Consider the following 25,992-nt stretch of genomic DNA (forward strand, 5'->3'; position numbering starts at 1 on the left):
GCTAAACAGGCTGTAATCTCGATTTTAAATTGGCATTCATATTAAACAACATCCATCTTGAATATTGCAAATAGCAAATCTTTCCAGTTTTCCACTAAACACTCTAAAGAGTTATGTGATGTGCAGATATTTCTGCATAACTTTGGCAGAACAAATGACCACAAACTCAAAAGCTCAGAAGGCTAAAACCGCAATATTTTGTTTACTGGAAGGAAAAAAAAGACAGAAAACCTGTTATCCCTTGTTTCTATTGGTGTTTTGGTGGAGGTGGAGCTATGGGTGTGCCACACTTCCCTGCGGAAGAGGATCATAATATTTGCAAGTATGGAGAATCGTTTGCATAAAACATCTGCTGTACTGGGAGGTTTTGCAATCAAGTCTAGGAAGTGGAACTGGATTCCTGACACTGGGAAAAAAATGAAACCATAAATAAAGTAGGATTCAAAGCTATAAAGCTGTACACCAACAGTGGAAACATAAGCACTTCATTTATACAACATAATTTTTGGTATAATATTTATCATTTGTGTATGTTTCTTATACAGAAGCCTGTGCTACACAGTATATACCATTCCAACAATTTAAAGAAAATAAGTTAAATTTGCAGATTCCTTTCCTTTCTTTATAATACAAATAATCAAAATTATAACAACAGAAAAAGCACTGAACTGGCACGATTATCTGAACAAATGTTCTTAAAGCCACATGGCTTGCTGTCCAAAGGCAAAGGTTAAAGGCTTTTCATCTATTACAGATAATAAACTATCAAAATGAAAGGTGTCATAAGATTCAGCGCCCAGGACTTAATAAATCACATCAGTAAAATACAGTGATACAAAAGCAATCTCAAAAATAATGACAGCAAATCTGGGACTGAAACAGTGGCCAAACAGAATAGAAGAAATGTCTCATTAAACATCAATTAGGTTTCAATAAATAACTGTTTGACAAAAATGTACGCTCAAAGTATTCACAAAACAGAGGCAACCCTCTTAAAGAATTTCAAACAAAGCCAATTTAGTTCTTGTCTCTGGAACAGAAAACATCTTAAGTTAAATGCAAAAGAACATTTATTGGTATAAAAGAAAGGTCCAAAAATACACAGGAATCTGTATGCCTCCAATAATAAAAACCTTCAAAAGGAAACACACAAATCTAATCAGAAGAAAGAGTCAGAGAGAGAGAGAGAGAGAGAAAGAGAGCATTTACCCATTAGTGTACATATCTACTGATGTCAGCTCAAGCCCTTTAATGTACACTTGAGCTGATACGGGTTGAAGCCCTGTTGTTAGCACAGACCCACAGAAGTGAAAACTTCTACTGACATCAGCTCAGGCCCTTTAAATGCCCACATACATTAACATAAGGCCCTCCAGTGGCCACTTCCTGCCTCTAGTTCCCCTATCCCCTCTCTTTAAATTGGTCCCTATTCACTTGCTTTTGCAAGCCTTGGAAATTATCCCTTGAAAAGTGTTCCCACCCTTTAGAGGTTCCCTGGATTAGATCAGATCTCCCTCATAGTATGAAGTTTTCTGTTTGTAAACTGGCATTAAGGCCTTGGCATTCATTCCTAAACAGAGGATCCACTGGGAAGGAAGTATTCGCAAACATTCAAATAAGATTTTCCATATGACAAGTAATCTTCCATTTCTCTCTCTCACCCTCTCTCTTTCTGTAAGCTCGATATATGTATTGTAAGTAAGCTTTAAAAGAGCATACTCACAGAAACGTCAAAGAAACGCATGTGGCAAAGCAGCAAACTAACAGTTAAAGATAAAGGCATAAAGGAACTGTAAATTTTGTACAAGTCAGAGTAACAGTCACAAGGAGGTGTATCCTCAAAAGGTAGGATGGTCAGCAAGTCATCCGTGTAGTAAATCGGGAGGAAAGTGTAAACCATGTAAACCAGGACATTTGATAGGGATCAGGAAAGCATTAAAGTGCAAGTCTGAGGCAGTGATCTGCGTGAAAGGTGCTGGACATGTCCCCGGTCCCGGAACCAGAGCTCCGCAGCGGACCCGCCCGGGGTGCCCAGCCACGCAGAGAGGAACGGCTGTCCCCCCTACGTCCGTCGGAGGCTGTCGAAGCATCCGGTTCCACAGCCGTTTAAACAGGGGGCGCGCGCTTAAGGTTTGACCGAGTGACACCTGCAGTCCCCGCGTTCAGAGAGCCAGCCCGCCCGTCAGCGTCCCGCGTCAGAGGAACCGAACCGGGATCGGTGAGAACCAAATCCACGCGCGCACACGAGGACGTCGCCATCGTTGTTGTCGAACGGAGTGGCGCCGCGGCCTACGAAATCCAGGAGAAGTCCTTCTCGCTCCCCGCCTGCGCTTCGCCCTCCTGGGCCGAGTCGCTCTCCTCCTTCTCCTCCTCTAGCATTCCTGAGTCGTCCCGCCACCGGCCGCCGTCCTCGTCCCCCTCCCCGTCCCCCAGGATTTCCTCATCCCCGTCGCCGGGCTCGCCGGGGTACGGCTCCTCCTCCGGCGAGTCGCCGTTCTGCGCCAGCAGGCTCGCCGGGCCCCGCCCCGAGCAGTCCGCGCAGACGCCGTGGCGGCGGGACCCGTGCTTAATGCCCACGCTCGCCGCCGACACAAAGACGCGGCTGCACACCTTACACACGTACTTCTTATCCTTACTGTGCACCTGAGGGAGAGAGAGCGGGGGGGGGGAGCGTTTACCTTGAGAACAAACTCCTGAAGAAACTCCAGTATTTAGAATTGCTGAGTGGAACAAAAGATATAAAAACAAACCACTGTAACACAAGCAGAAGTCAGCTTCAGAGGAGACAATGGATGTAGGCAGAAAACACGGAGATAGGGTAAGACAAGCAAGCAAGGGTCTTGGCAGAAGACCAAAAAGGGGACTAATTCAAAGCCACAGAAGAAAAGAGAGGGATATAAAGAAAGAAGGAACAAGCAAACAAGCAGGAAGAGCAGAAAAAGGAAAGAACAAAAAGAAAAATTTCACAGAAGAACAAGGTAGGTAGGTGTTTTTATAGATTTGTAGAGTTTATAGATAATACAAAACTATGCTCTGAATAAGCTGAGACTGAAATTCAATTCGAACCCTAATGCCAAAGTTTTAACAGTCGCTCTTTGAAAGTGGGGTTGTTGAATACTTGAAGAGGTTTTTTAATTGTTGCCATGGAAACCAGCCTGCTACACAGAGTGAGGGGATTCAGCACCTTGTGAAGGTGATGAGTGACAAAGGCTAAGGAAAAGTCATTATAATGAGAGACAATCCAAAACTCATACATGCCAGCAGAAATAACCTTGCAGATACAATGGTAAAAAAAACAACAACAACAAGCTTGTCTTCCATACAGACCTCATTAAAGCCAGCACAGGGCCTCAGGTGAATGCTTCCCTTGCATCACTAGCATTGCTAAAATCAGACAGCACTGTGCTAACAAGTGATAGGTATACACACCAAGAAAAGAGACCCTGTTTGCAACTGCAACAGTGGAGGACTCAGACACAGTGAATGCAACAGCCAGTTCTGAGTCCAGTGGACCTATGGCTTCCTATCCTCAATCATCAGAGAGGTCCCACTGGATTCTAAGAGCTGATGAAAGATGAGAGATTCTCATGCTGGTCAAGCTACCTAAGGCAAACCTCAACAGCTACAAAAGCATCTGTACAAGCAGTAGTCTAGCGAAGACATTTAGGAGGACTCTGAAGTCCTGAACTAGAAAGTGCAAATCATGAAATTCACAATATGTGTATCTGTTGGACACATCGTCACTTCCCTAATCTTACCACTGCCTTCACTAGGCAGAGAGTGTGCATCTAACATACAGCATATACTGTACCTCCCGTGTGACTGTGGATTTGTGTGGCATGTTGAACACTGCTGCCCCCTGCCTGTGGCCATGCAGCACTGCGCTTACCTGTGTGTGCCTCTTCATGTGCTCCCTGCGGGTGAACTTCTTGCCACAGACCTCGCAGGGGTAGGGCCTCTCTCCCGTGTGGGAGCGCATGTGCCTCTTCAGGATGCACTGGTGCATGGCCGAGAAGCTGCAGTACGGGCACCGGAACTTCTTCCTGATCACCGTGAAGTCGCTCACTGGAAAAGCGAGCACACGCCAAAAGAGAAACCGGGTTATCCGTCTGGACTGTGCCTTTACACCAAGGGAAGAGCGCGAGGACCACAAAAGGACCACATGGGTTATTAAGACGTCAGGGTAGCCCTGAAACCTGAACTGGGACGTTAAGGAGACAGCACTTCATTACTGCGCACCTAATAAAATCTCTGTGGCATCATTACTATTCTTCTTTATGGTAATTATTGCTTATTGAATTATTGCTATTGTTATCGCTCATTGCCATTATTAGTCCCTCGGCACATAGCTGTACACACAGGGTGAATATCATTTACATGAACAATGAAAACATAAATCAGAATTACAATCTGTGTGTCCTTAGAGAAGGGTTGGGATCTGAAAGGCTTCAGCATCTGTAATAAAAGACTGCTGTACCACCTCAGATGTAGATACTGAGACACTGAGGCTAAGGCTGACACCCATTGACCCCGTGACCCTGGGCTAGCTCTGCATAGGGTGGCCGCATTGAGATCAGAGTTGCTGTGTCTCACAGCCAGCTGGCATACTGAGGTGCAGGGCAGAGCCATGTCAGCTCAAGTCTTCCTTCCACAATGCCATTGGAAGAGGTATAATTGCTCATCATTCACCATCACCACAGCCTTCTATTTCTGTCTTCGTCTTTGTGGGGGGTCGTTAGATCCTAATGCATGAACAGAGCAACGTGGGGCGGCCCCTGAGGAAGCATGCAAATCCGTCTCCAAGACGACCGCACATGATTCTGTGCATGCGGAAGGCATGCAAGTGAAAAAACCCCTTCCCCCCCCAGCCCCCCCACCCACCCACTGTAAGGTTCAAATTTTATTGTGCATACATCTTGCAGCTATACGACACCTTCTGAATGCCTTTACCTTTCACCAAAGTCCCTGGAAAGGATAAACAGTCAGGCCTTGCGCCACCCCCCACTCAGGGAGAGCAAGGGGACAGAAGTGTGTATCTGGCAGTCATTGGAATATCTGTGGTGGAACGCTAGCAGCCGAATTGACTCTGTAGCGTTGGCTCACTTGCATCAATACGCTCGGAAGGTGCTTTCATCATTTCCTTAGTAACGGCCTTCACAGCAACCCATACCGAACGACAACAATAAATAAGGTCTCATGAGGCCATCCTGTTTTTTTTTTCCCTCCATGGCAACAGCGAATGTGAAGTCACTGCCGAGGACAAGATATCACCGCATATCTTTTGATATTTTCACCTTCAGCAAGACAACTCAGGGAGGACATTATCCATGTGTGCATGTGTTTGATGTATAATGCTGTATTTCAGTGTACAACTGAAGTGTATTTAAAATGGCATGCTCTGCATGTCAAAACATACTACCATGTTAAAGATATTAATTTATATCTTACAATGTAAAATGGACAAAAATATGAATGTAAACAAAATAGTGATCTTCGCTGCATCAGAAAATTCTAACACCATGTGAGAAATGATTGTCTTATTTCATACTATTGTTTGGAACCCAAATTCAGCAAAATGACATGAGCACATGAACAATTTTGATGAGCCATGTTTTTTCCTGAGGAAAAAGATATATACACAGATATAAGGAAGCTTAAGAGCAAAGCTTGCAAGCTTCTTGAAATATGACAGAGCAGTGGGTAACACATAATTTTTGCCCACTACATTCTTGTGAACTGAATCAAACTGGGAGCATAATCATTACAACATATTCATGGCTGGCTGACATACATACACGTATGTCACAAATGTAATACCACTGGCACACATACAGACACAGGCAGCAATGCAATACTTTGTAGACACAGAAATGAATGGCCACATTCATGTCCTGTTGTGTTAAGATTATTGTGAGGTCACAGTTCTTTGTGAGATGACTCGCATCAGTATGATGTCACTGCATAGCTCAGAGGAGATCTCTGGCAACAGCTAACCCCTTGCTTGCCCTTTCTCAGGGGTCAGGGGTAGAAGAGGGAGCAGACCAATGCAAAACCAATTGGCAAAATTTTTCCCTTTGAATCAGATGAAAGAACTGAGGATACTACCCACAACCCCACCCACACTATTGACTTAACTCTGAAGTGGGGCTCTAGGAGTCAGAGCTCAATAAGACAAAGACAGGACTAAACACCACGCCCTCTCAATGAAGCAAAAAGTCAGTTGTGGAAAAGTCATGGGCCAAAACTCTCAAATCTGAGAATAACTGAAACCAGGTAAGGATGTGCTGTACCTCCAGCAGGGGGTGCTGTTTCACGGCTATTGTTTGATTCTCACTGTCCAGTTCTGGTTAATAGAGAGACTTGGGAGTTTTCATAATCTAAAAGGTGATGTGGAGGTACATGGTTTGAAACATGCACCGTGACCTGTGACCTGGGTGAGCCAGGCCACTCCTACAGAGGGTAGGGTGAAAAAATACGAGGGGAATATGTGCCTGCCAATGACTGGGTCTGTCTGTGCAGATGGGACAGGGAACACACACTCACAAAAACGCATAGTAATGTGTGATTGCGGTTGGTGCACTAATGGAAATGCTTCAGGCAGCGGTCAGGGTGCACCCATCATGCATTTAAAATGGGTGGTCTTTTAAAGTCAGCACTGAAGGAAATGAAATGAAATGAAAACGCTGTTAGAGCAGCACAGGTTGCCTACTGGCAGATCCACCAGGGGGTGCTGATGGTGGAAGCTGTCCAGGGGTGGGCACATGTGCTGGTACTTCCACAGCTGGTCAAAGCACTGTAGGCATTTTCTGCCCCTAGGAACTGATCTTGGATCAGAATCAAATTTTTACACTAAATGGTTGGTACCAAGACTAGGGGCAGGTCTGCTGATCTTAAATTTGTTGTCAAAGGCAGAAAGTGCCTGGAACTGGTCAGAGGGAACAGGCCAGCTCCCTGGGCCAGCTCGTCCTGCTGCCACACCCACCACCCTCTCATATGCCAAGCCATCTGACACGTCTCCCTGGGGGTCTTACTGCGGGCAGTACGAGGAGCAAACCCAGTGCAGTGAAATGAACTCCCTAATGCAATATACGTAAAGGCAAAAGAACTGGCACTCTGTCCCTGTGTGGAGAATCAGAATGCCCTCTCCAAATAACCTCTGCTCCTGTAAGGACAACACAGAGCCTGAACATGGTGCACCTGCCTTTAATGACTGTATTACACACACACACATACATGAATACAAAATTGTTACTTTGAATATGAGCATTTATCTAAAAAAATATCAGTTGCAGTGTTTCACTTTAATAAAATGTTATCCTTTGGGATGAGGTCCCTTGGGAAACTGGTTGTGAGTGAGCATTTTAGCAGGGGTTTACGCACACACGCAAAGCCTAGTATGTCAATACACACAGCAGGTAGACAGAGAAAGAGAGTGCTCTTTTGTTCCTCTCTTCAGAGAGGATTTTCAATATTTGTTCGTCTTCAGGGAGGGGGGCATACGCCTTAAACACTTGTGTTTGCTCATCCCAGGGCTCAATTTGTAGGTCCACCCCCAACTCCTGTACCCCTCCCCCCAGCGTCTTAGAAAATCACTCTGTGATTTTACAGGCAGATCTCCGCTTCTATTGGTACTGTTGCAGAGGCCAAATGAAGGTAATTTTCTGAGAATCTACACAACACAATGGCCCTCTAACTGCCCTGAGCTTGCTCTGGCGTCACTTACCACCAGACAGCCCAGAGACAGGGGAAAGGCTGTGAAGTTTAAGTTTCACTCCATTTTTGGGAGCATTTCTGCACTGCTCGGATGTTGACGTTGAGAAGATGCATTTTTAGAAAAAACAAAACATATTTTAAAAGGACAGCTTTCAGAGAGGGTACATGGAGACGGCTACTGGTTTCTGTAGGAAATGCAAGAAATTCCAACAAATGTTGGCCAGCACAGGCTCAGAGCCGGGGTCAGCAAGGGGAATTCTACCGCCTCTGTGGACGAGAGGTCAGAGCACTCCTCCGTTACCGGGAGACCAGGCTGCAGAGGTGCGGGGGAGGAGGAGAAGAAGAGGGCCCCGTTTGATTGGTTAGAGCCATAGTTGGGAGGAAAGGAGTGTCACCTCACCCACATAAACTACAACCACCGGAGCATGTCTGCAGGGAGAGATGGAAGAGCACTAGAAGAGCTGTGTTTCACTGAAAAAGGATGGGGGTAGGGAAGACAAGGTTGGGGGGGGGGGGGGGCTCCTCTCTCTCTCCCTCTCTCTCTCTCTCATCTTCCCGTCTCCTTCCACCCACATGTGTACACAGAGGATGTGTGAGAGAGACAGAAGCGAAATTGAAACAGGGTCAATTTTTATCTTTCTTTTATCTGAATACCAATCATTAGCCCTGGAGGACTGGAGATACTCAAAGATACTTCTTTGTTCTTTGTTTGAACCTTTATTGAACCGAGTAAGTTCATTGAGAACAACTTCTCTTTAACAGTGAGTACCTCCTCCCCTTAAATGTGCAGACCAAAAATAAATAGATCTGATTAAATGAGCACAATCCATTCTTAAGGACAATTCAGATTATTTGCTTGTTTATGTATAAAAAATGAAGCCCAGCTGAAAGCTTACACAGAGTGTCCCTGTAAGGACATCACACTTACAAACCTTCGTATTTTCTGTCCCCTTTTATGAATGGGAATGGTTCCTAATCAGATACTCAGTATCTAATTATGGACACATCAAGAAAGACGTGCAATAATCACAGAACAAAGGAAATGGAGTAACTGGATTCCTCCACACCTAATGATCTTGCACAAATAATACCACATGCAAAAAGTAACATCACACAGTGAGATGGTCTAGTGACTGTTTCTGAACATCATACAGGGCGTCTGTGGGAAACTATTAGAAATCACAACACACTCCTGTCTCACAGCTGTTAGTGCCAGACAGGGTGGGATGTGAGGAGTAATGTTCACATGGTCCTGATATTTTTAGGGTGTATTCAATGTTATCAGTGCACTCGGCATTATTAATGCTGTCAGTATTGTTTGTGTTCTCACCATTATCAATGTCATCTAGACATCAGTGTTAGTCACATGCAGTGGGGTGACTTAGAGGTGTCCTGGTCTGTTTCTCATGCCTTTTACACAATGTGCAACTCTCCCCTATGATCCAGGTGAATGTGTTATATACACGTATAAATATATATGTGTATATATATATACACATACAGATTTCCCTTTATGAATTTAACTGTTACCACTTTGCACTGAAAAATATTCTCAAGCTAAGTCCTGAAAAGCAAAATTCTTACCACACATTGAATTCAGACTGTTGATATACACAATGGAGTCCATGCACATTCACTGAGAGAGAAAAAAAACATTTATGGGTTTCAAACAACCCATAGTACAGGAGCAAAGGTTTACAAAATTCACGTTATTGTTGATGGCTTTTTCGCAATCATTTCACAGGAAAGAAAAATGCTTCGAAAAAAGTCACTTTTCATCACATCTCTACCAGTACAAAGAGCTTATTATTGCAGCGAGGTCATGGGGTACTGGCATTGTTGCCTTGCATGAAATTTCACAGACAAAGAAAAAACATTTAGAACCAACTCAGTTCCTGAACAGAAATCGCTGCCATACCAGAGGCTCAACAGCCATTGTGACCCTTTCAAGTAACCTGCCACATATTTCTTAGGTATACTTACTACAGACCTTTTTTTTACCCAGGTACACTTAGTACACTTCCTTTCTCAGAGCTCAGGACCACAGGCACACTCAGTACAGAGCTCAGTACTACAGAAATGCTCTGTACATAGCTGAGCTATAGCCAGACCATCATTACCATGTCAAAGAGCTGCTGTCTTATAACTAAGCACACTGAAATAGTAGGGTGGGATTTAATGTTTTACTACAAAAGGTCTGGGCTTCCATCAGCAAAAACATTCTGTTGACCAGGCAAGGCAAAAAAATGCTAAAGCTGATACACTTCCCAATTTAAAAGAACTTGATGGAAATGACCAGAGCAAGCAACCCTATATGTTTGAAAAGTGATTAATAAATACAGACTCAACACAGAACACTCACATTCACCCAACACCCAACCCTATCTGACTCTGCCCTCCACCATTCAGACACAAACTCGCACTACACAACTGAACACACTCATATTCACACAAAAATCAACACGACCTCTGCTGAACGCTATGACATTACAAAACTTGTCAGATCTTTGTGAGAGACAAACTTCACACCTAGCGAGGAAGACTGCGAATGATTCTACCCACAATCTGTCTAGTGAGTACGGTATGTGACATCTGGTCACTGCTATGTCATGCTAAGTACAAGAACAAACACAACTGGTTTGTGCCCAGAGGCAAAAAACCTAAATAAAGTGTGTACAACATTTATTCATTTGAATTTTAACATAAACAGACTCTCTTTGTTGCCAGAAGTATATAACTGAACACACTTATTCATATTTACACACAACCCAAAATGAAATGTTGGGCGGCAGTGTAGCATAGTGGTTAAGGAGCAGGACTAACTGAAAAGTTGCCGGTTCGATTCCCCACTGGGGCGTTGCTGCTGTACCCTTGGACAAAGTACTTAACCCACAACTGTCTCAGTAAATATCCAGCTGTCTAAATGGGTAACATTGTAAAGAACTGTAACCTATGTAAGTTGCTCTGGATAAGAGCGTCTGCTAAATAATGTAACTCAAATGAAAATCAAACCTCAGAAAACCACACACAGCCCAGCACTACCTGAGCACTTTTCACCTGTTCATTCACATACAGAGGTCAGAGTGACCCGTCTACACTCTCTCTGTCTACTCCATCAGCAGTGGGGTATGGGTGAATCACTTGTGTGTAGAGAGGTGCGCGATTGTAAAATAAAAGGCCACTCACGAGAGAGGGAGTTCCCGCCCCCTTTGGGCAGGTACTCCAGGAGCAGCGGGCTCTCCTCCCCCAGCATTTCAGCGCGGAAAGACAACAGGCTGCTCTTGCTCATCAGTGCCTCCTGCAGGCTGGCGACAGAGGTCGCCTGGCCGGCGGGCTCGTCCTTCTCGGAGCCCGGCGGCGGAGGCAGGCACCCGGGGGCGTCCCCTGACAGCAGGGCGTCGTCCTGTTTCTCCAGGAAGTCCTGCTTGTCGCCATGGCTGTCCTCCTCTGCTCCGCCCACACCTGAAGATAAGAGAGAAGGAGAATAAGGAGGGAAGGTTAGTCCTGGAGGGGCCAGATCGCTGGACTCTGGACCTGAGGACTATGGGAAGTAGCCGATGTCAGCAACAAGGTCAAATACACAGCAATATCTTCCCCACAGATCTGCGATTTGAAAAGATAAAAATTCATCCCACTCTGTCCCAAATGTTGCTATATGAATTAGACCCAGCATGGTTTGATTTCAGCCATATCACTCAAATAGGGCTGTAACTACAGAATCCATCAACATCCATCAAATCCGTGCTCATGATGTAAACCTCAGACACTCTGAGAAGTGAGTTTAGTTACATTACATTCACTTAACAGACTCTCTTATTCAAACATAGCTTGTAATTTTTTACATGTTGCATTTAGACAGTTGGATTTTTACTGAGGCCACCTGGGTTAAGCGCCTTGTCAAAGGGTACAACAGCAATGGTCCACCTGGAAATGGACCTGGTTACAAGCCCTGCTCCTTAAGCACTACACTACACTCCTGCCCCATGTTGCTGCTACGTCATTCGGGTAAGTCCACACGACGTGACGGTCGCGGCTGTTGTGAACAAACCAGTGAGAAACCAGTGAGCCACCAGTGAGCACAGGTTCAGGACTGTACTGTGTTATACCCTCCTGCTAACACCCCTGCTGCTACCCCTTCCAGTACAGTTCCTGTAAATGAGATACTGTAACTAAGCAGATATTTACACAAATAAACAACCTTGTCTCCATTCCATCTCAATCCCCTCGCCGGATTTCTAGAACTCTCACATCAGACGATGCCGGATGCGAAGCCTCGGACTGCGACGCGCTCTGAGATGCTAATGAAGCTGCCAATCACGAGGAGCCTTCAGAAACGGGGAGAGGACACAACGCCACGCCACCCGGAGATGACAGCGGAGGGTTGGGGGGGGGGGGTTGGGGGGGTTCTTCAAAACGCCTGTCGCCAGGAGACGTCTACAGCGGCACGCTTCCAGTGAGACTGCGTGTCTCTCACACCGCCAGCCTGCCAGCGAATTCTGTCAGTTTACAAACGCATTTCAGAAACCATTAGCTACCTCAATGAAGATAACCTTTGTTTTTTTTTCTTTTTTTCAATCGAAAGACAGTTCAGTGTTTACAGTGTCTTCCCAGGGGACTTGGAAACAAGAAAAACAACTGAGGCACTCAACGAAGATCTATTGTAGCGCTGTTACCAACAGTGTGTATGCGTGCCAGCAGATGGATTGATAAACACATTCAATCCTAAAATGCAGAGATTAGGTACACACATACATATACACATACACATATACACACAAACACGAGCATGCATGCGCACGCACACACACACATAAAAACACACCATCCCTATTACCACAATTTACTAAATTAACTAAATTAACTAAATTAACTAAACCCAGCCAAACCATTCCTATCCATCCCATTTCCTTTTTGTCAGCTGTTCACGACATTCCTCCGTTCCATCTCTTCCTTTCTTCACCTTGTTTACAATGTCCAAATGGGGTGGTCAACAACCTCAGCCCATGGCCTGGTGCGATTCCTTCATCGAACTACAAGCCAAATGTAAGTACCGCCAAACACCACATCAATAACAGCCTTTGCAACACTGACTCTGTGTAAATTCATATCTACTGAATATATATGAACAAAGTCTAAACATTAGATGCAAAAGCCTGGCAGTATAAGGCTTTGCTGTGGTAAAACCAGAGGTTTGTGCAACTTCAGACTTGGCAGCTGAAAATGGTGATCATACTATATGTTTATGCACCTGATGACAACACTTTAGCAACATTTCCCACAATGGCACCCTATTACAAGTATGACACTAATGATTAAGTGTCTAACTGTATCAAATGCACTTTCTGTAAGTCTGTCTAATATGTTAATATAATGTCAATGAATTGAATGTCAGCTGTAGACAGCTCTGTTTGGTATATCACATATTATTTTGTGAGTCATTCTAGTTATATGAGCATATATACATGAAAGCACATATGAATGACAACGTACAATTCAATGCAAAAATCTTTTTTTGTGTAGTTTTCGAACATATTCACTCCTCTAAATTGCCACATCCTTGTTTATTTCTGTGTTCTGGCTTTCTTGACACAAAGATTTTTATTCTCTTTCACTGAAGACATTTTGAGTTTAATTTGGTTTCCATAGCAGCCAGAAACCCTTGGCTTGAAAACCCCCTTATTTTCATAGCACACACAGACAGGCGGAGGAGTGCTGCTTGGATGTGTGTGTGTGTGTGTGTATGTATGTGTGTGTGTGTTTCAGTGGCAGAGGGGTGGGGGTGGGGGGGGAGATGGGGCGCGGGGCAGCTGGGCGGTACTTTTAGAGGGAGGTTGTGGTATGAGTATGACCGGATCAGTAATGCATGATCAAGCACAGGATTTCAGCTGACAGGGTTTGACCTTTGACCCTTTATTCTCCTGGCAGAGGGAACGGCACTCCTCTCTCTGAAGCTGAAACCCTGTCTATGAGGGCATGACTTTCCAGATGCCTCTGCACTATGTGCCACCCCCCCTTGCTTATAGAGGCATCAGGTTTTCAACCTGTTCATGGCATCCACACCCTGCCGTGCTCTACCAACACACACGTCAGCACACTGTGACTCCCAGCATCCTTTTGACTGACCTGGTGGATGGCACAGGTGCGACCATGCCCCATACCATGTACTCCAATAAGCTCTTTCGTGAGATTCAGATTTGTCAAGTTCATGAATCCAAATCTACACGGCGCAATGTGTGGGATGTGGGAAGGCTCCTCTTCTCACATCAATATCACCTTTTTACGGTTACAGGAGTTTAAAAATACATTCACAGAGAACGCACAAATCCCAGCTGCCTCTGGCTTTTTCTGAGCAGAGGCATAGTGCTCGTGTCTGAGATCATTCACAGAGCAGAGTTGGCAATATGATTTATTCATGGAGTAATATGGGAATGGGCCTAATCAGAAGGAGGGCACGAATCGATACACTGCCCTCTGAACAGACTGCAGGACCAGAGGACCTTTTTCCTGCTGGCCGAGGAGGAAGAAAACGAGGAAGGGAAACGGTGAAAAGGGTGTCAGGGTAGAACATCTAATGTATCCACTCACACTGCCTGGTATTACATCTCATAAACTGCAGGAATGACAATGTATCAGATTCATTGGGGAAAATGAAGAGAGTGTATAAAAGAGTCAGGCTGACACAAGGGGGTGCAGCTTCCAATGGCCTCTTTCTTTGACGCAGGTGGATCCTCTCCTGTGTTTTGATATACCTCACATGGTCTGATGCGTCAGAGAGAAAACTGTTCCATTTTAACACCTTGTTGCTAACTATCCAGCTGCTGGATTAGCTCTCTGGAGGTGATGAGGATGAGCCATATGATCTGCTGTGTGCTCTATACATTGCTCTTTGCTCTTATTATGAAGAATGAAAGTGATCAAAAAAGGGTTTCACATGCATGTATGAGATTAGACATGCTCCTCTACGCGTTTGCATATTCTTGAACATGTTTGCGTGTGAATGTGTGATTCCATGCATGCACGTCTGAAAGTGGCTTTCAGTCTGTGTGTGCGTGCGTGCGTGGTTGCCTGTCTGTCTGTCTGTCTGTCTCTCTCTCTCACTCCCCCCCCTCCTCCTCCTCTGTGGGGGTGGGGACCCAGCAAATGTGGAGAAAACAAGTGAAGGCCTACTGCATGCTGGGATAATTCCTGCACATGCCGGTCACACTTCAGCTTTGTGCCAAGGCACCAGGAGCCTGCTGTCAGCTCCAAAGACCAAGGCAGTGCAAAGGACACTCATTCAGGAATAATCATTTCATGCTCGACTTATTCCAACAATAGAGACAAACGGCGGGGACAAGTGACGAGAGGGGACGGCGCGTGGCTCTGAAGAGAGAGAAAGAGAGAGAGAGAGAGAGAGAGAGAGAGAGAGAATGAGGGCCAGACCTGCTGCCTCAGCACAGAGGTCAAAGACATCCCGTCCCAGGAAAAGGAAAACGGGGGGCGCAGCACCAAAACAGCTCAAGAATTCAGAGGCAATTTAAAAGCAGCGTGGGAGAGGAGAATAAAGAACAACACAGGCTGCTGGGGGGGGCAGTGGGCAGTGAGTAAATGAGGTTGTTACTCTCCCCCTCTCTCTTGCTCTCTATCACTCCCTCACTCCCATCCCTCTGTTTTTTCAGGGATGAGCCAGGCCTCTGAGAAAAATGAGAAGAGGGCAGGCAGAAATATATCAAGCAGAGCACGAAGGATCGGAGGAGGAAAGGTGAGGACAGAGGGGAAGAGAGGAGAGTAAAGGGGAGCAAAGTAGGGAAGAGAGAAGAAAGGAGGGGAGGAGAAGAGAAGTATTGAGAGTTGCTGTCTGCTTAAGACACTGTTCAAGAGCAGAATTTCCGACCAATTTATAGGAGGAGTACTGGATATATATAGTTGAGCTGTTGTATGATCATTCCTCAGGCACCCGTAAGCAACCACCTCATCATATTTGCAGGATCCTCCCTTGCCCAAGGATAGTTTTTTGGGTCTTCCAAATTGCCAGCTTTGCCACACCACACAAAAAAACATTAAACAAAGTGAGAGTACCTTTCCACTGAATATTACAGACAGGTCCTAAAATGAACAATTCAAATAAGAAGACTTCAGCCAAAGACTCAAACTATCTTTTTTATATGCGGAAAAGCCCTGTCAGTCAGGGACATTGACAAAATGGTGTTCTAGTGACCTGCGAATACAGAGCAGCTCTCCCTCACTGTTGGATCTAGGTCTGCCAGATATCTGTTTTGTATCTGTATTTATAGCTATAGTCCCATGTACTTTTCTCCACTGGAGGTCAGTTGTCCGTTTTTCAGTCGGAAGGTTGTACAAAGACCTCCAGCAACCTCCTAGTGGAGGAGTCCAGCCCAAAAACCCCAGTCCACTTTGAGGCACAAAGCCTTACCAGTGACTGAAGGTGGGTCACCTTGACACAGACAATGTACTGTGCTTTCTTCCCCAGCTCTGGGGTTCTGAAGGACAGTGTCAGCCCCTCCCCCTGCTGCCGCTCCCCTATGGCAGTAGCGGCAGTAAGGGAGGGGAAGCAGTACTCACGCTCATCATCCCAGTGGCCAGATAGAGTCCTGATCACCAGAAAAGCTCTGCAGGAAGCTGGGAGGTACCCACACACCTACTTCACAAGCCACTCTGCTGAGATGCCTGGAAGCCTGTTGCCTGAATGATATAACTGCCTCTCCTCCAGTGGCTCCATAAGATGGTGCAACTTGACACAATTTGCGGTTAGCAGGCATGTGCGCAGACTGGCTGATGTCAAGACTCTGGTGCTGATTAAGGTTAAGGTTTATGGAGGATCCTCCAGGATCCATGTCCCCAGTGGCACACCAGCCCCCCCCCCCCCCCCCCCGGAAACTGACAAGACCCACCGTGCTGCCAGGAGTGAACGGTAGAATGGATTGCAGCCTAACAGCTCTATCTCCTCTAGCCTCAACAGAAATAAATGTTTGACCAGCCCTGGCCAGCCTTCCTCAACAGCACCAGTACAGTATTGCACCAGCTCAGGTTGTTGAGAAAGAATAGTGTCTGTGCTACTTGTATGTGAAAAGCATCTCAGAGAAAGAGAGAGAGAAAGAAAGCAGGGGGGAGGGGGAAGTGAAGTAGGGACAGAGTGCATGGGGAATATGGAGAGCAGGGTGGGGAAGGCAAACACAGAGCTTTGTACCAAAGGCAGTCTGAGGGGTGGTTATGGGACCACTCTTGATCCAGGGTGGAGTTTGCACTGTATGCTTTTAGACTGAAACACAATGGAGCAGCCCCTAATCACTCATCACGCTCTGCACAGATGTTCATGTTCCTGCAAACAGGATTTGGGATCAGACACTCGACATGTCAGTAACAGACACGGAACAGAAGTTCCCAATGAAGTTTCGGGAGAAGTTTTCAGATAATCCCTGATAAAGGTGGGGGGAGGGGGGGGGATTTATCAGTATGAAAATCCCATCTTCCACTTCCTCTAAGTGTCAGCTGTTCATGGTATACCTCTTCCACCCCATCTCCCTGCTTTCTTTTCCCTGTTTATGATTTCCACATTGGGGGAGGTGGGGGGGGGGGGGGGGGGGGGGGGGGGGTTCAACATCCTTAGCCTCATGGCCAGTTGCAGTCCTACATTCAGACTCCAATCACATGACTGATGTCCCCACACCCACATCACACAGCCAACCTCTATGCTCTCTGACAGATACATTCGTATTTTCTGGAAATTCACATCTACTGAGCTCTGTTTCCATGTTACTGAAGAGCTTCATTAGGATGCTCCATGTTCTGCTTGCCAAGGTGAACAACTGAAACAGTGCTGACGATCAACACAGTGAAATCTAACAGAAACATGGTATGTATAGGTTCCATCCCTCTGATATGAATACAGCTCTAAAATCACTGGATTGGTTGCATCCACCGAGAGCAGCCATCAAACAGATGCCGGCCGTGGCCAGATGTACCAAAACAAAGTTGGTTCCCAGAGTAAATATATATTCAACTCTAAATTGCACACCCACATTTGTGGCAGAAAAGCCTGTAACTGGATGAGGCAAAGTAGTTGTAGTAATTAAAGTAGTAATTAACCAGACTGATCCAGGAAACCGCTTGACAAAGGAGTGATAAGCAGTTTCCTGGATTAGTCTGGTTAATTCTATATCCATATGTTCAGGGTCTAATTCATACGATTCCTCACCTCTCATACAATGACCCCCAGATTCAAACAAAAGCACCAAGAAAATTTAAGGAAAAAAGCTATTAAATCAAATAAATACCCTCCCCAAATTAACCCATCACTGTATTACAATAAAGTAACCCCTGGATTAAAAGTTGCATCCCCCTCTATAGGGATTCAGCCAGTTTGTTGTTATACATCAGACTCATCTTGGAAGATTTTATGATATGGTTGAATAGTGCTGTCCTTAAAGATCACTTCGTGGTTTTGATGTAATTCAGGATTCACTTTTATGTAATAAAATGCTAGACTACCTTCCATGCCATATCGGAAACATAAAAACTGGAAGACATCAGTATTCTTATAAAGAGAAATGTGACTAATGAATTTGTGTATATACCTCACAATGTAGCATTTTAAGTCAGTTTCTGATATTTGATTCCTAATATTTGAAACAACATTTAAAAATCAACTGTGTATTTGTTCCACTGCCGTGCCTTCTGTCTGTCACCATATAAGGGCCATTAGAAAAACCTCCGTCTGAGTGGAACAGCACTCAGTGTAGGAGGGTCACCCAGAAAGGATCTAAAAATAAACAAAACTAACAGAAACTAAAAATAAATCTATTTCCACAGTGTGACACAGCTGGCTCTTGCTTTACACACAAAAAACATGTTTTAAAAAAGATCATATGGAATACAGGAAAAAGAGAAAATGAGCAACACATTTGTTTCACTTACACTGAAACTCATCCATCAGCCCCTTCTCCTTCTCACACACCTGCAGCCACACCTCCCACACACCACAATGACAGACATCTTCATTGCTCAGATGCTAATGATAATTAACGCTACTCTAACACTTAACATGTTGAATGTGATGAAATGGGTCCAATAATAAACACTCAATAAATAATTTAAAACACAAGCATTTACACTCATACAGTTAAAAAAAAAAACCCACGTCTGACATTCACAGCAGTTTCTGTCATATGTGAAACGTAACTAGGCTGTGTATTCACACACCGCAGAATGATCACACTTTCCATGCCGTAAATTTATACTTCGCCATTTTGTTCTGTACTTTTCTTAAATGCCGGTACGGAGAGCTGTGCAACAATGCTGCAGCTATTTTAAATGGAATCAGACAGAGGAGTGTGGCGCAAACAAAGAGCCTTAACTGAGTTTCTGACAGCAGAGGATGAGTCAGTGGGCAACATTTACAAATGGCACAATGCTCTGCAGCAAAGAAACCCCACTGAGGGAAACCGCTCGCCAAGGAAACAATGCAGTGGGGTATTACTTTGTGTGCAACCCTGAATCCTCATATGTAGAGTAGGCTACTGAACCAGTTTCAGTACCGGAAATTTAAAATGGGATTACGGTATAGCAGTGGTGAAGAACTCTGACAGTAAGGGAATAGAGGTCATTTGGCTCAAAGGTAATAGCCCTCCATGCAAGTGCACACTTCACTCCTTCACTTTATTCACTGTCTTCTGTACAACAGCATACATGCTGATTCGCCTGTAAGTGACCCTAAAAATGCAAGGAGGGAACGGACCAGCAAGGAGGACCTCTCTTGCTGGAATCCAAGGGGCCATGTCCTCTGGCGTTCAGATTAATTGCATGCAATCAAATCAACTGAAAACGAAACTCTGACTCTTATTTAAAGTTACCAAACTGTCACTCTCAGTTCCTCCGAGAGGGGAGAACACGCTATCCTCCTTCCTGACCCCGCTCCATTTACCAAACAGAGAGGGAGTGAGAGGGAGACAGGGAGGTCAAAAGAGAGAGGGAGAAAGAAAGAGAGAAGAAGGAAGCAAGATGATTGAAAGAGACAGAAAGAGTGATAATGGCATAGGGAAGGGGAGTGTGTGTGGCGGGGGTGGGGGGGCTGGGGCTGAAGAAGAGCAGAGACAGAAAAGAGAAATGCATGTATCCAAGGACTGGAAAAAGAGAAAGGGGGAGTGAAGAATGAAAGGGAGGGGGGAGAGCCTCAGCTGTGTCCTCTGATGGGTGGAGAGAGGAATGTGGAAATGGCCAAATCGGAATGAAACTCCCCATGGAATTCTGGGAGTGGCGGTCCTGCTGAAGTTCTGGCAGCAATCTTTGACCCAACCCCCCCTCGCCCCCCCCACAACTACCACCAACTGCTATACCACCATCCCCCCCCCCAAAAAAAAAAAAAAAAAAAAAAAGACAAGACACCAAAAAGAGAGTTCTGTGGAACAAACCTCGAGGTGGACGTCTGGGAATGCTGGGAATGTGAGTATTTAACCAATACAAGCGGGAGGCTCAAAGCAAACAGCCTCGGAAATGAAAAACCCAATCACCCATGAAGAGCCCATGCACCCCCTTCTTCCTGCCACGCCCCCACAGCCCCCCCCCCCACTCTTCTGCTTCAAGCATTTGATTTACTCTGATGCATGTAATGGCTGAGCAGGCTGTTAGAATATGTACTACTTTTGGGTTATTGTGGGTGAAAAGAACATTCAACAGAACATACAGTGAGCATGGTGCGTTCTGGGTGGTTTTTTTTTTTCTTTTTGAGGCGGGGGTGGAGAGGGGGTCACTTTGCTCCTCACGTCCTGTCTCTAAACACCCATCCGTCCAACCGCCCACGGATGCATCAACGCCGGCCAGATGGTTCAGGGCGGTGTGCCAGCCGAGAACAGCAGGCTGGTGAAATCTACGGATAAAGCCCATGGACATCACTCCTCAAAGCCCACAGCCTTCTTTAAATGTCTTCAGTTTTGGAAAGTATGGGGAAAGGGTACCACTTCCCCAGAGAATGGAGAAAAACTCCTCCTAAATTATCAACATACAGGGGTCTTAAAAAAATGAATCAGAAATGGGTATAGCTCCAATAACCAGACAACTCAGCTTACTCCAAAAACCAGATAACTCAGAAAACAGCTCCAATTTGGGAAAAAACGGAAAGTCATTTCCTGACCCCGGGAAAAGGTTGTTAAGAGAGGCTCAAACAAAACATTGGAACCGAATGCAAGCAGCAAAACAGAAACAAATGAAAGCTTGTAAAGGAATGTATCCCTCAGTTTACTGAATAATTCTTCAGATTTAGGGTGGCTGGAGGCATGGCCTTCAGTCTATCTATCTAATGAGGGCCTGGGCTTCCTATCCACTCAGAGTGCCAGGAATCCACAAGATAAGAAAAATAGGAAGCTACACAGTGAGGGGTTGTTGGGGCAGAGAAACACAGATAAGAGAGGAGAGGTGGAGACAGAGATGCCCCTTCTAATAGTTGTTTTGCTAAATTTCAATCACCCCCCCCCCCCCCCCCCCCCAATTTAAATAAATGTCTGACAAATAATTGTTACTATAAGAGTGACACACAGCATACAATAATTAATCAGATTTCCTTTTGAATTTGAATATAAACAAAAAAAAAACACTCTTGTTTTTGGGACAACCCCTTGTCCCACCAAACATCACCCCACCCTAACCACCACTCCTTGACATTAAGGCATTAAGGCACTGTTCTCTCCACCAATCACAGGGCAACATTCTCTGTCTCTAACGAGTCTGTGCTCTCTCTCTCCCTGTCGCAGGGCAATGTTCTCTGTCTCTTTAACAAGCAAGCGCTCTCTCTTTCTTCAGGTTACTTGGAAAGGGTGGGCGACCATGTCAGCAGAAGGGAAATCAGTCATCCTGTGGCTGGGCTGGACCCCTCCCGCAGTGCTGCTCTCTGGCGACGCCTACACCCGACACACCCAAGGACGTGGGGGTTTCCACTTCCTGCTGAGATCACCCGCTCACCCCAACCCCCCCCCCCCCACCCCCCACCAGCTCTCCCCCTAAATGCACTGTACCCAGCCCCCACATCCCCCTGCACGCTTTAACCACACAGCAAAGAGGTCAGAAAAGCAGGGGGGAGAGAGAGAAACAGACACACACACACACACACACACACACACACACACACACACACAGCATACAGTGGAGTTCCCCTCTGGTCAAAGAAGGAAATGAGAAAAGGGACAGTGGTGTGTGTCACCGAAGGCAGGACCCAGTGCGATCCCGGAGCGCTCTACACCCCAAACCCACTGAGCATGGCAACGGTACAGCCATCACACAGTGGTGCAAATTAAATCTAATTCAATCACATTATGAAACTGCTCGTAACCCCCCTCCCCCAGACTCCTCATTCACAGTCCACAATACAGAGGAGACGCTGCTGCTTCTGATCAATTTCACACCGATTACTACAGCAACGGGAAGACTGGGTGAAGTGGCTAATGAGCCTTATTCCATTAAACATTGTCTGAACCTCAGAGCTACTTTGTTCACCACAATGCCGGTAAGACAGAGCGGGACTTCTCTGAACAGCTGTCATTCACCAGCTGGCCAAAAATGCAACAAAACCTAAAGGGTAGTTAAAAGACAACATTACTGCACATTTTACTTTACATTTTACATACACTGACCATTGTGAGAACATTTGATGTGATAACATTGTGTGTTATATAAGCTTGGAGATACCACTGCGTATCGACTCAAAACTGTTCATAGAGCAAACATCACCTATTCCTATAACCTGCCAACCCTACCACCCAGTTACAAAGTCAGCGTGTGTGACTTTCAGCTGAAGGTGGTGGGGGTGGTGGCGGGGGTGGTGTTCCAGAGAATAACTCCGGGTGCAAAGAGGTTATAAAGCTTAAAAAAAAAAAAAAGAGGTCAAAAGTTCACTCCCATCCTTTTCAGTAAATCTCTTTCAGTTTGTGTGGAGCCAGAGTGTGTCACTGAGGAAATACATGAGTAAATTATTAAACTGAGAGAAAAAGCCAGAGAGAGAAGCTGAAGGGAGTGATGAGGATTAAATAAGATGCAATATTAGGTCTACTTAAGTTTAATAAAGTACAGGCACCACTGGGACATCCCACACCAGAGCATGGACAGCAGTGGGGTTGGCAAAGGGTCAATCAGTGTTAAACAGCGTCTTCTGAGGTCACAGTCAGATGGCTGCTGTTCTTACAGTGTAGGGGGGCTGTGACGGAAAGGATGTCCAGGAGGGTGGCAATATATAGCATAATGCTAAGGAGGAGGACTCGTAACCGAAAGGTTGCCGGTTTGATTCCCTGCAGGGGCACTGCCATTGTACCCTTGGGAGAGGTATTTAATCCAGAATTGCCCCAGTAAATATGCAGCTGTATAAAGGGGTAACGTAAAAAATTGTAACCTACTGTAAGTCACTCTGGATAAGAGCATCTGCTAAATGCCAATACAGTCATGTGCTGCTTCACGTCCATTCGGACAACGTTTGCTCTCATATACGTCCGTAGTCCCATAAGGTTGTAATAAAGTTTAAAAATCCTGATCGCAGAACGGGATGTAGCGGATGTAAACGGACGTAGCAAAGGCAATGCTTCCCGCACGCAACACGTGTATCTCATGTCTCATGGAAATAAAGCGAATGCGCTGCCAGGCGTATAATGGTACAGTACATAGTATACCGTACACTGTATATAGTGTGGTGTTCGCACAACGTCCAAATCACATAACGTCCTATTTCACAGAATGCATTGTGGACTTTAAGCGACGCATGGCTGCAATATATAAACACAAGCACATCATGAGCACAGTATTCCAATATTTAAGGGAATATTCATAAAAATCTAACACGAATATTCAACACCAACACTGCTTACTTTTCCTCTTATGGAGTCAGACCTATTGCCCCTCTGTTGCTCACCCTGGAACGACTGCAAGAGCTGAACTGCCAGCAATTGTATGCAGTTGCCTATATCATGTTTATTTGTAAATACACAGGTGAGATTGTAGCCAATCTCATGAATTTATGATGGTGAAGAAATCCTGGTCCTTATGCTGTTGTTATTCCTCTTTTCAATGAAACAACCAGAACAGTAAGGCTCTGGCGAATGATGTTGATTATATGCAGATCATTATATGCGGAATTAACACACCTTTCATTAGGGGTGTTAATATTCCTCCTGCTGAAAAACAGTCCTGACTAATTCAAGTGCACCATTAGAGTGGACACTTTCAGACTGTGTTCAGCCACTGCATGATGACACATCTGTGGGCTGTTATACATGACAAACACAGGAACACCCACATGCCTCCTGCACCGATGGGCACATTTTCAGTCTGGGTTATAAAAAAAATTGTATAATTTGCATTCCATGTTGTCTTCCACTAAACCCCAACGCTGTCATGTAATGTCCTCCACGCAGTGGCATCAGCCAGCTTAATTTGTTTTTGACATGTCATACACTTCCTGACTGTATCCTGTAAGGGTAGAAATCTTTCTATACTTGTGGACTAACCAACAGACTTGCTCCAAAACCACCTGAACTAGGTGTTTCTTCTATGGACACAGTGCAACAATCGCAGCTATCATGAATGAATCATGGCTGACAAATTTTCAGGAGCTGTATGAGCAAGTCTCTTGTGTCAGTAACTGTTTCAAGCACTCCTGAAGTGAGTCACTGTCTGCATCCATAACCACCAAGGGAAGCGTTGAAGTGTCAGCAAACACAGGAGTAAGCACTATCACCTCCCCATATGCAGCTATCAGAGGGCCAGGGGGACTGGGGTAATCATGTCCTACCTGGAATGTCCTGGCCGCTGTAGTTTGTGGAGAGGGCAGAGGGCAACGGTGAACCCGCCTCACTGTCGCCCTCTACCTGCGGCGTGATGTGGCGCACCGTGTCCTTGTTCTTGCGGTTCTTCCTTCGGCTGGACCCTGAGGATGCCTGCCAGCTCCTCCCGCCACCACGCCCTGCCAGAGAGTTCAGAGCGGATGAGGCGGGGGCGTCTTTGAAGTTTAAGGGGGAGCCCTGCTCCTCTTTCACCTGGGCAGAGCTGAAGTCTCCGGGCCAGAGGGGCTGTGAACACATGTCCTCCTGGCTCTCCAGGCTCTTCGGCTCCTGGTCCTCCTTCCCATAAATGCTGCCGCCCTCGTGGCCGCTGGCGATGGCGGAGTCGCCCGAGGAGTTGGCGGGGCTGCTGCGCCGCCCCAACCAGGGCGACGAGCTGCGGCCCGACATGAGGGACGTCAGGGCCTCCGACGCCCCCCCACCCGCCACGCCCCCGCCCGCGCCCCCCATCCCCACCGTGGCGCTCACGTCGAACTCGCCCAGCTCGTCCGCCAGCTCGGAGCGGATGCTGATGTCGAGGGCGGCCTTGATGAACCCGTGGCAGGCCTGCACGATGTCGGTCATCTGCAGGTAGCTGGCGGCGGACATCACCTCGATCACGTTCTTGCTGGTGAGGGCCAGGTGGGCGGAGTACATGAAGTCCAGGATGACCTTGAAGCCCTGCGCCGTGACGATGTCCAGGTGCGTGACGGTGGCCTGGGTGTCGCCACTCTTCCTGGCCTGGCAGTAGAGGGTCTTGAAGTAGCGGCTGCTGCCCAGCAGCACGTTCTTGTGCGCCTTGAAGATCTTTCCCTCCACGATGACGCAGACATCGCACAAGATGCCGTGCTGCCGCTGCTCGTTCAGTTCCTGCAGGAGCTGCCGGTAGTGGGACGCGATCTCCATTTCCTCCTTCCTGTTGTTCATCTGATGGTCCGGCGGGCTCTCCTGCTCATTGAATCCTGTGAACACAAAGCGGCCGGGATTAGGCTGTGTAGGGTCTCCCTTCGCTCTTTAAACAACAATCACTGTCACAAAGGGAATAGGGTAACTTGATTGGTTCCATTAAATCTTTCCTCACACAGTTCTAGCAGTTTATCTTCCTTGCCTTTTGCAAGGGCTTGGGGGATCATTTTCAGTATTCCATTTTACTTGGATTTTTTTCATTCTTTAACAATGCATTGTCAAGCCATCAGTGATAATCTTTTTGTAATGGGCGCTATGCCAAGTAATAGACAGACTGATTTATAGTTACAGAACTCGCCAGTCAGTGATTCATTTACACCAGATTCCCAGGTGAGGTGACTTCCTGTCCAAACAGATCTCAAATGAAACAAACAAGAGATGAACAAACAGCCAGCAGCCCTGGAGCTTCCCTTCCCTGAAATAAATAAGGTGATGACAGGTTGAATAAGGCATGGGGTTTGCATTTGGTGCCTAGAGAAACCAAGGCCAATGAGAAACCAAGGTTAAGTAGGCACTGCCTACA

General features: G+C 46.0%; 1 protein-coding gene across 1 annotated transcript in view; it reads right to left on the reverse strand.

The window, feature by feature from the left end:
• Positions 1-1,464: 1,464 nt before the first annotated feature.
• LOC118778658 (zinc finger and BTB domain-containing protein 46-like) overlaps positions 1,465-25,992 on the reverse strand; it is a 37,983-nt gene continuing 13,455 nt past the window's right edge. The window contains exons 2-5 of the mRNA XM_036530266.1: positions 24,476-25,465; positions 10,900-11,175; positions 3,890-4,065; positions 1,465-2,643 (exon numbers count right to left, since the gene is read on the reverse strand). Coding sequence (XP_036386159.1) covers positions 2,290-2,643; positions 3,890-4,065; positions 10,900-11,175; positions 24,476-25,430 — 1,761 coding nt within the window. The 5' untranslated portion in view covers positions 25,431-25,465 and the 3' untranslated portion in view covers positions 1,465-2,289. The remainder of the gene's footprint in view (positions 2,644-3,889; positions 4,066-10,899; positions 11,176-24,475; positions 25,466-25,992) is intronic.

The sequence above is a fragment of the Megalops cyprinoides genome, chromosome 6 (genome assembly GCF_013368585.1).
Source record: "Megalops cyprinoides isolate fMegCyp1 chromosome 6, fMegCyp1.pri, whole genome shotgun sequence".
NCBI lineage: Eukaryota > Metazoa > Chordata > Actinopteri > Elopiformes > Megalopidae > Megalops > Megalops cyprinoides.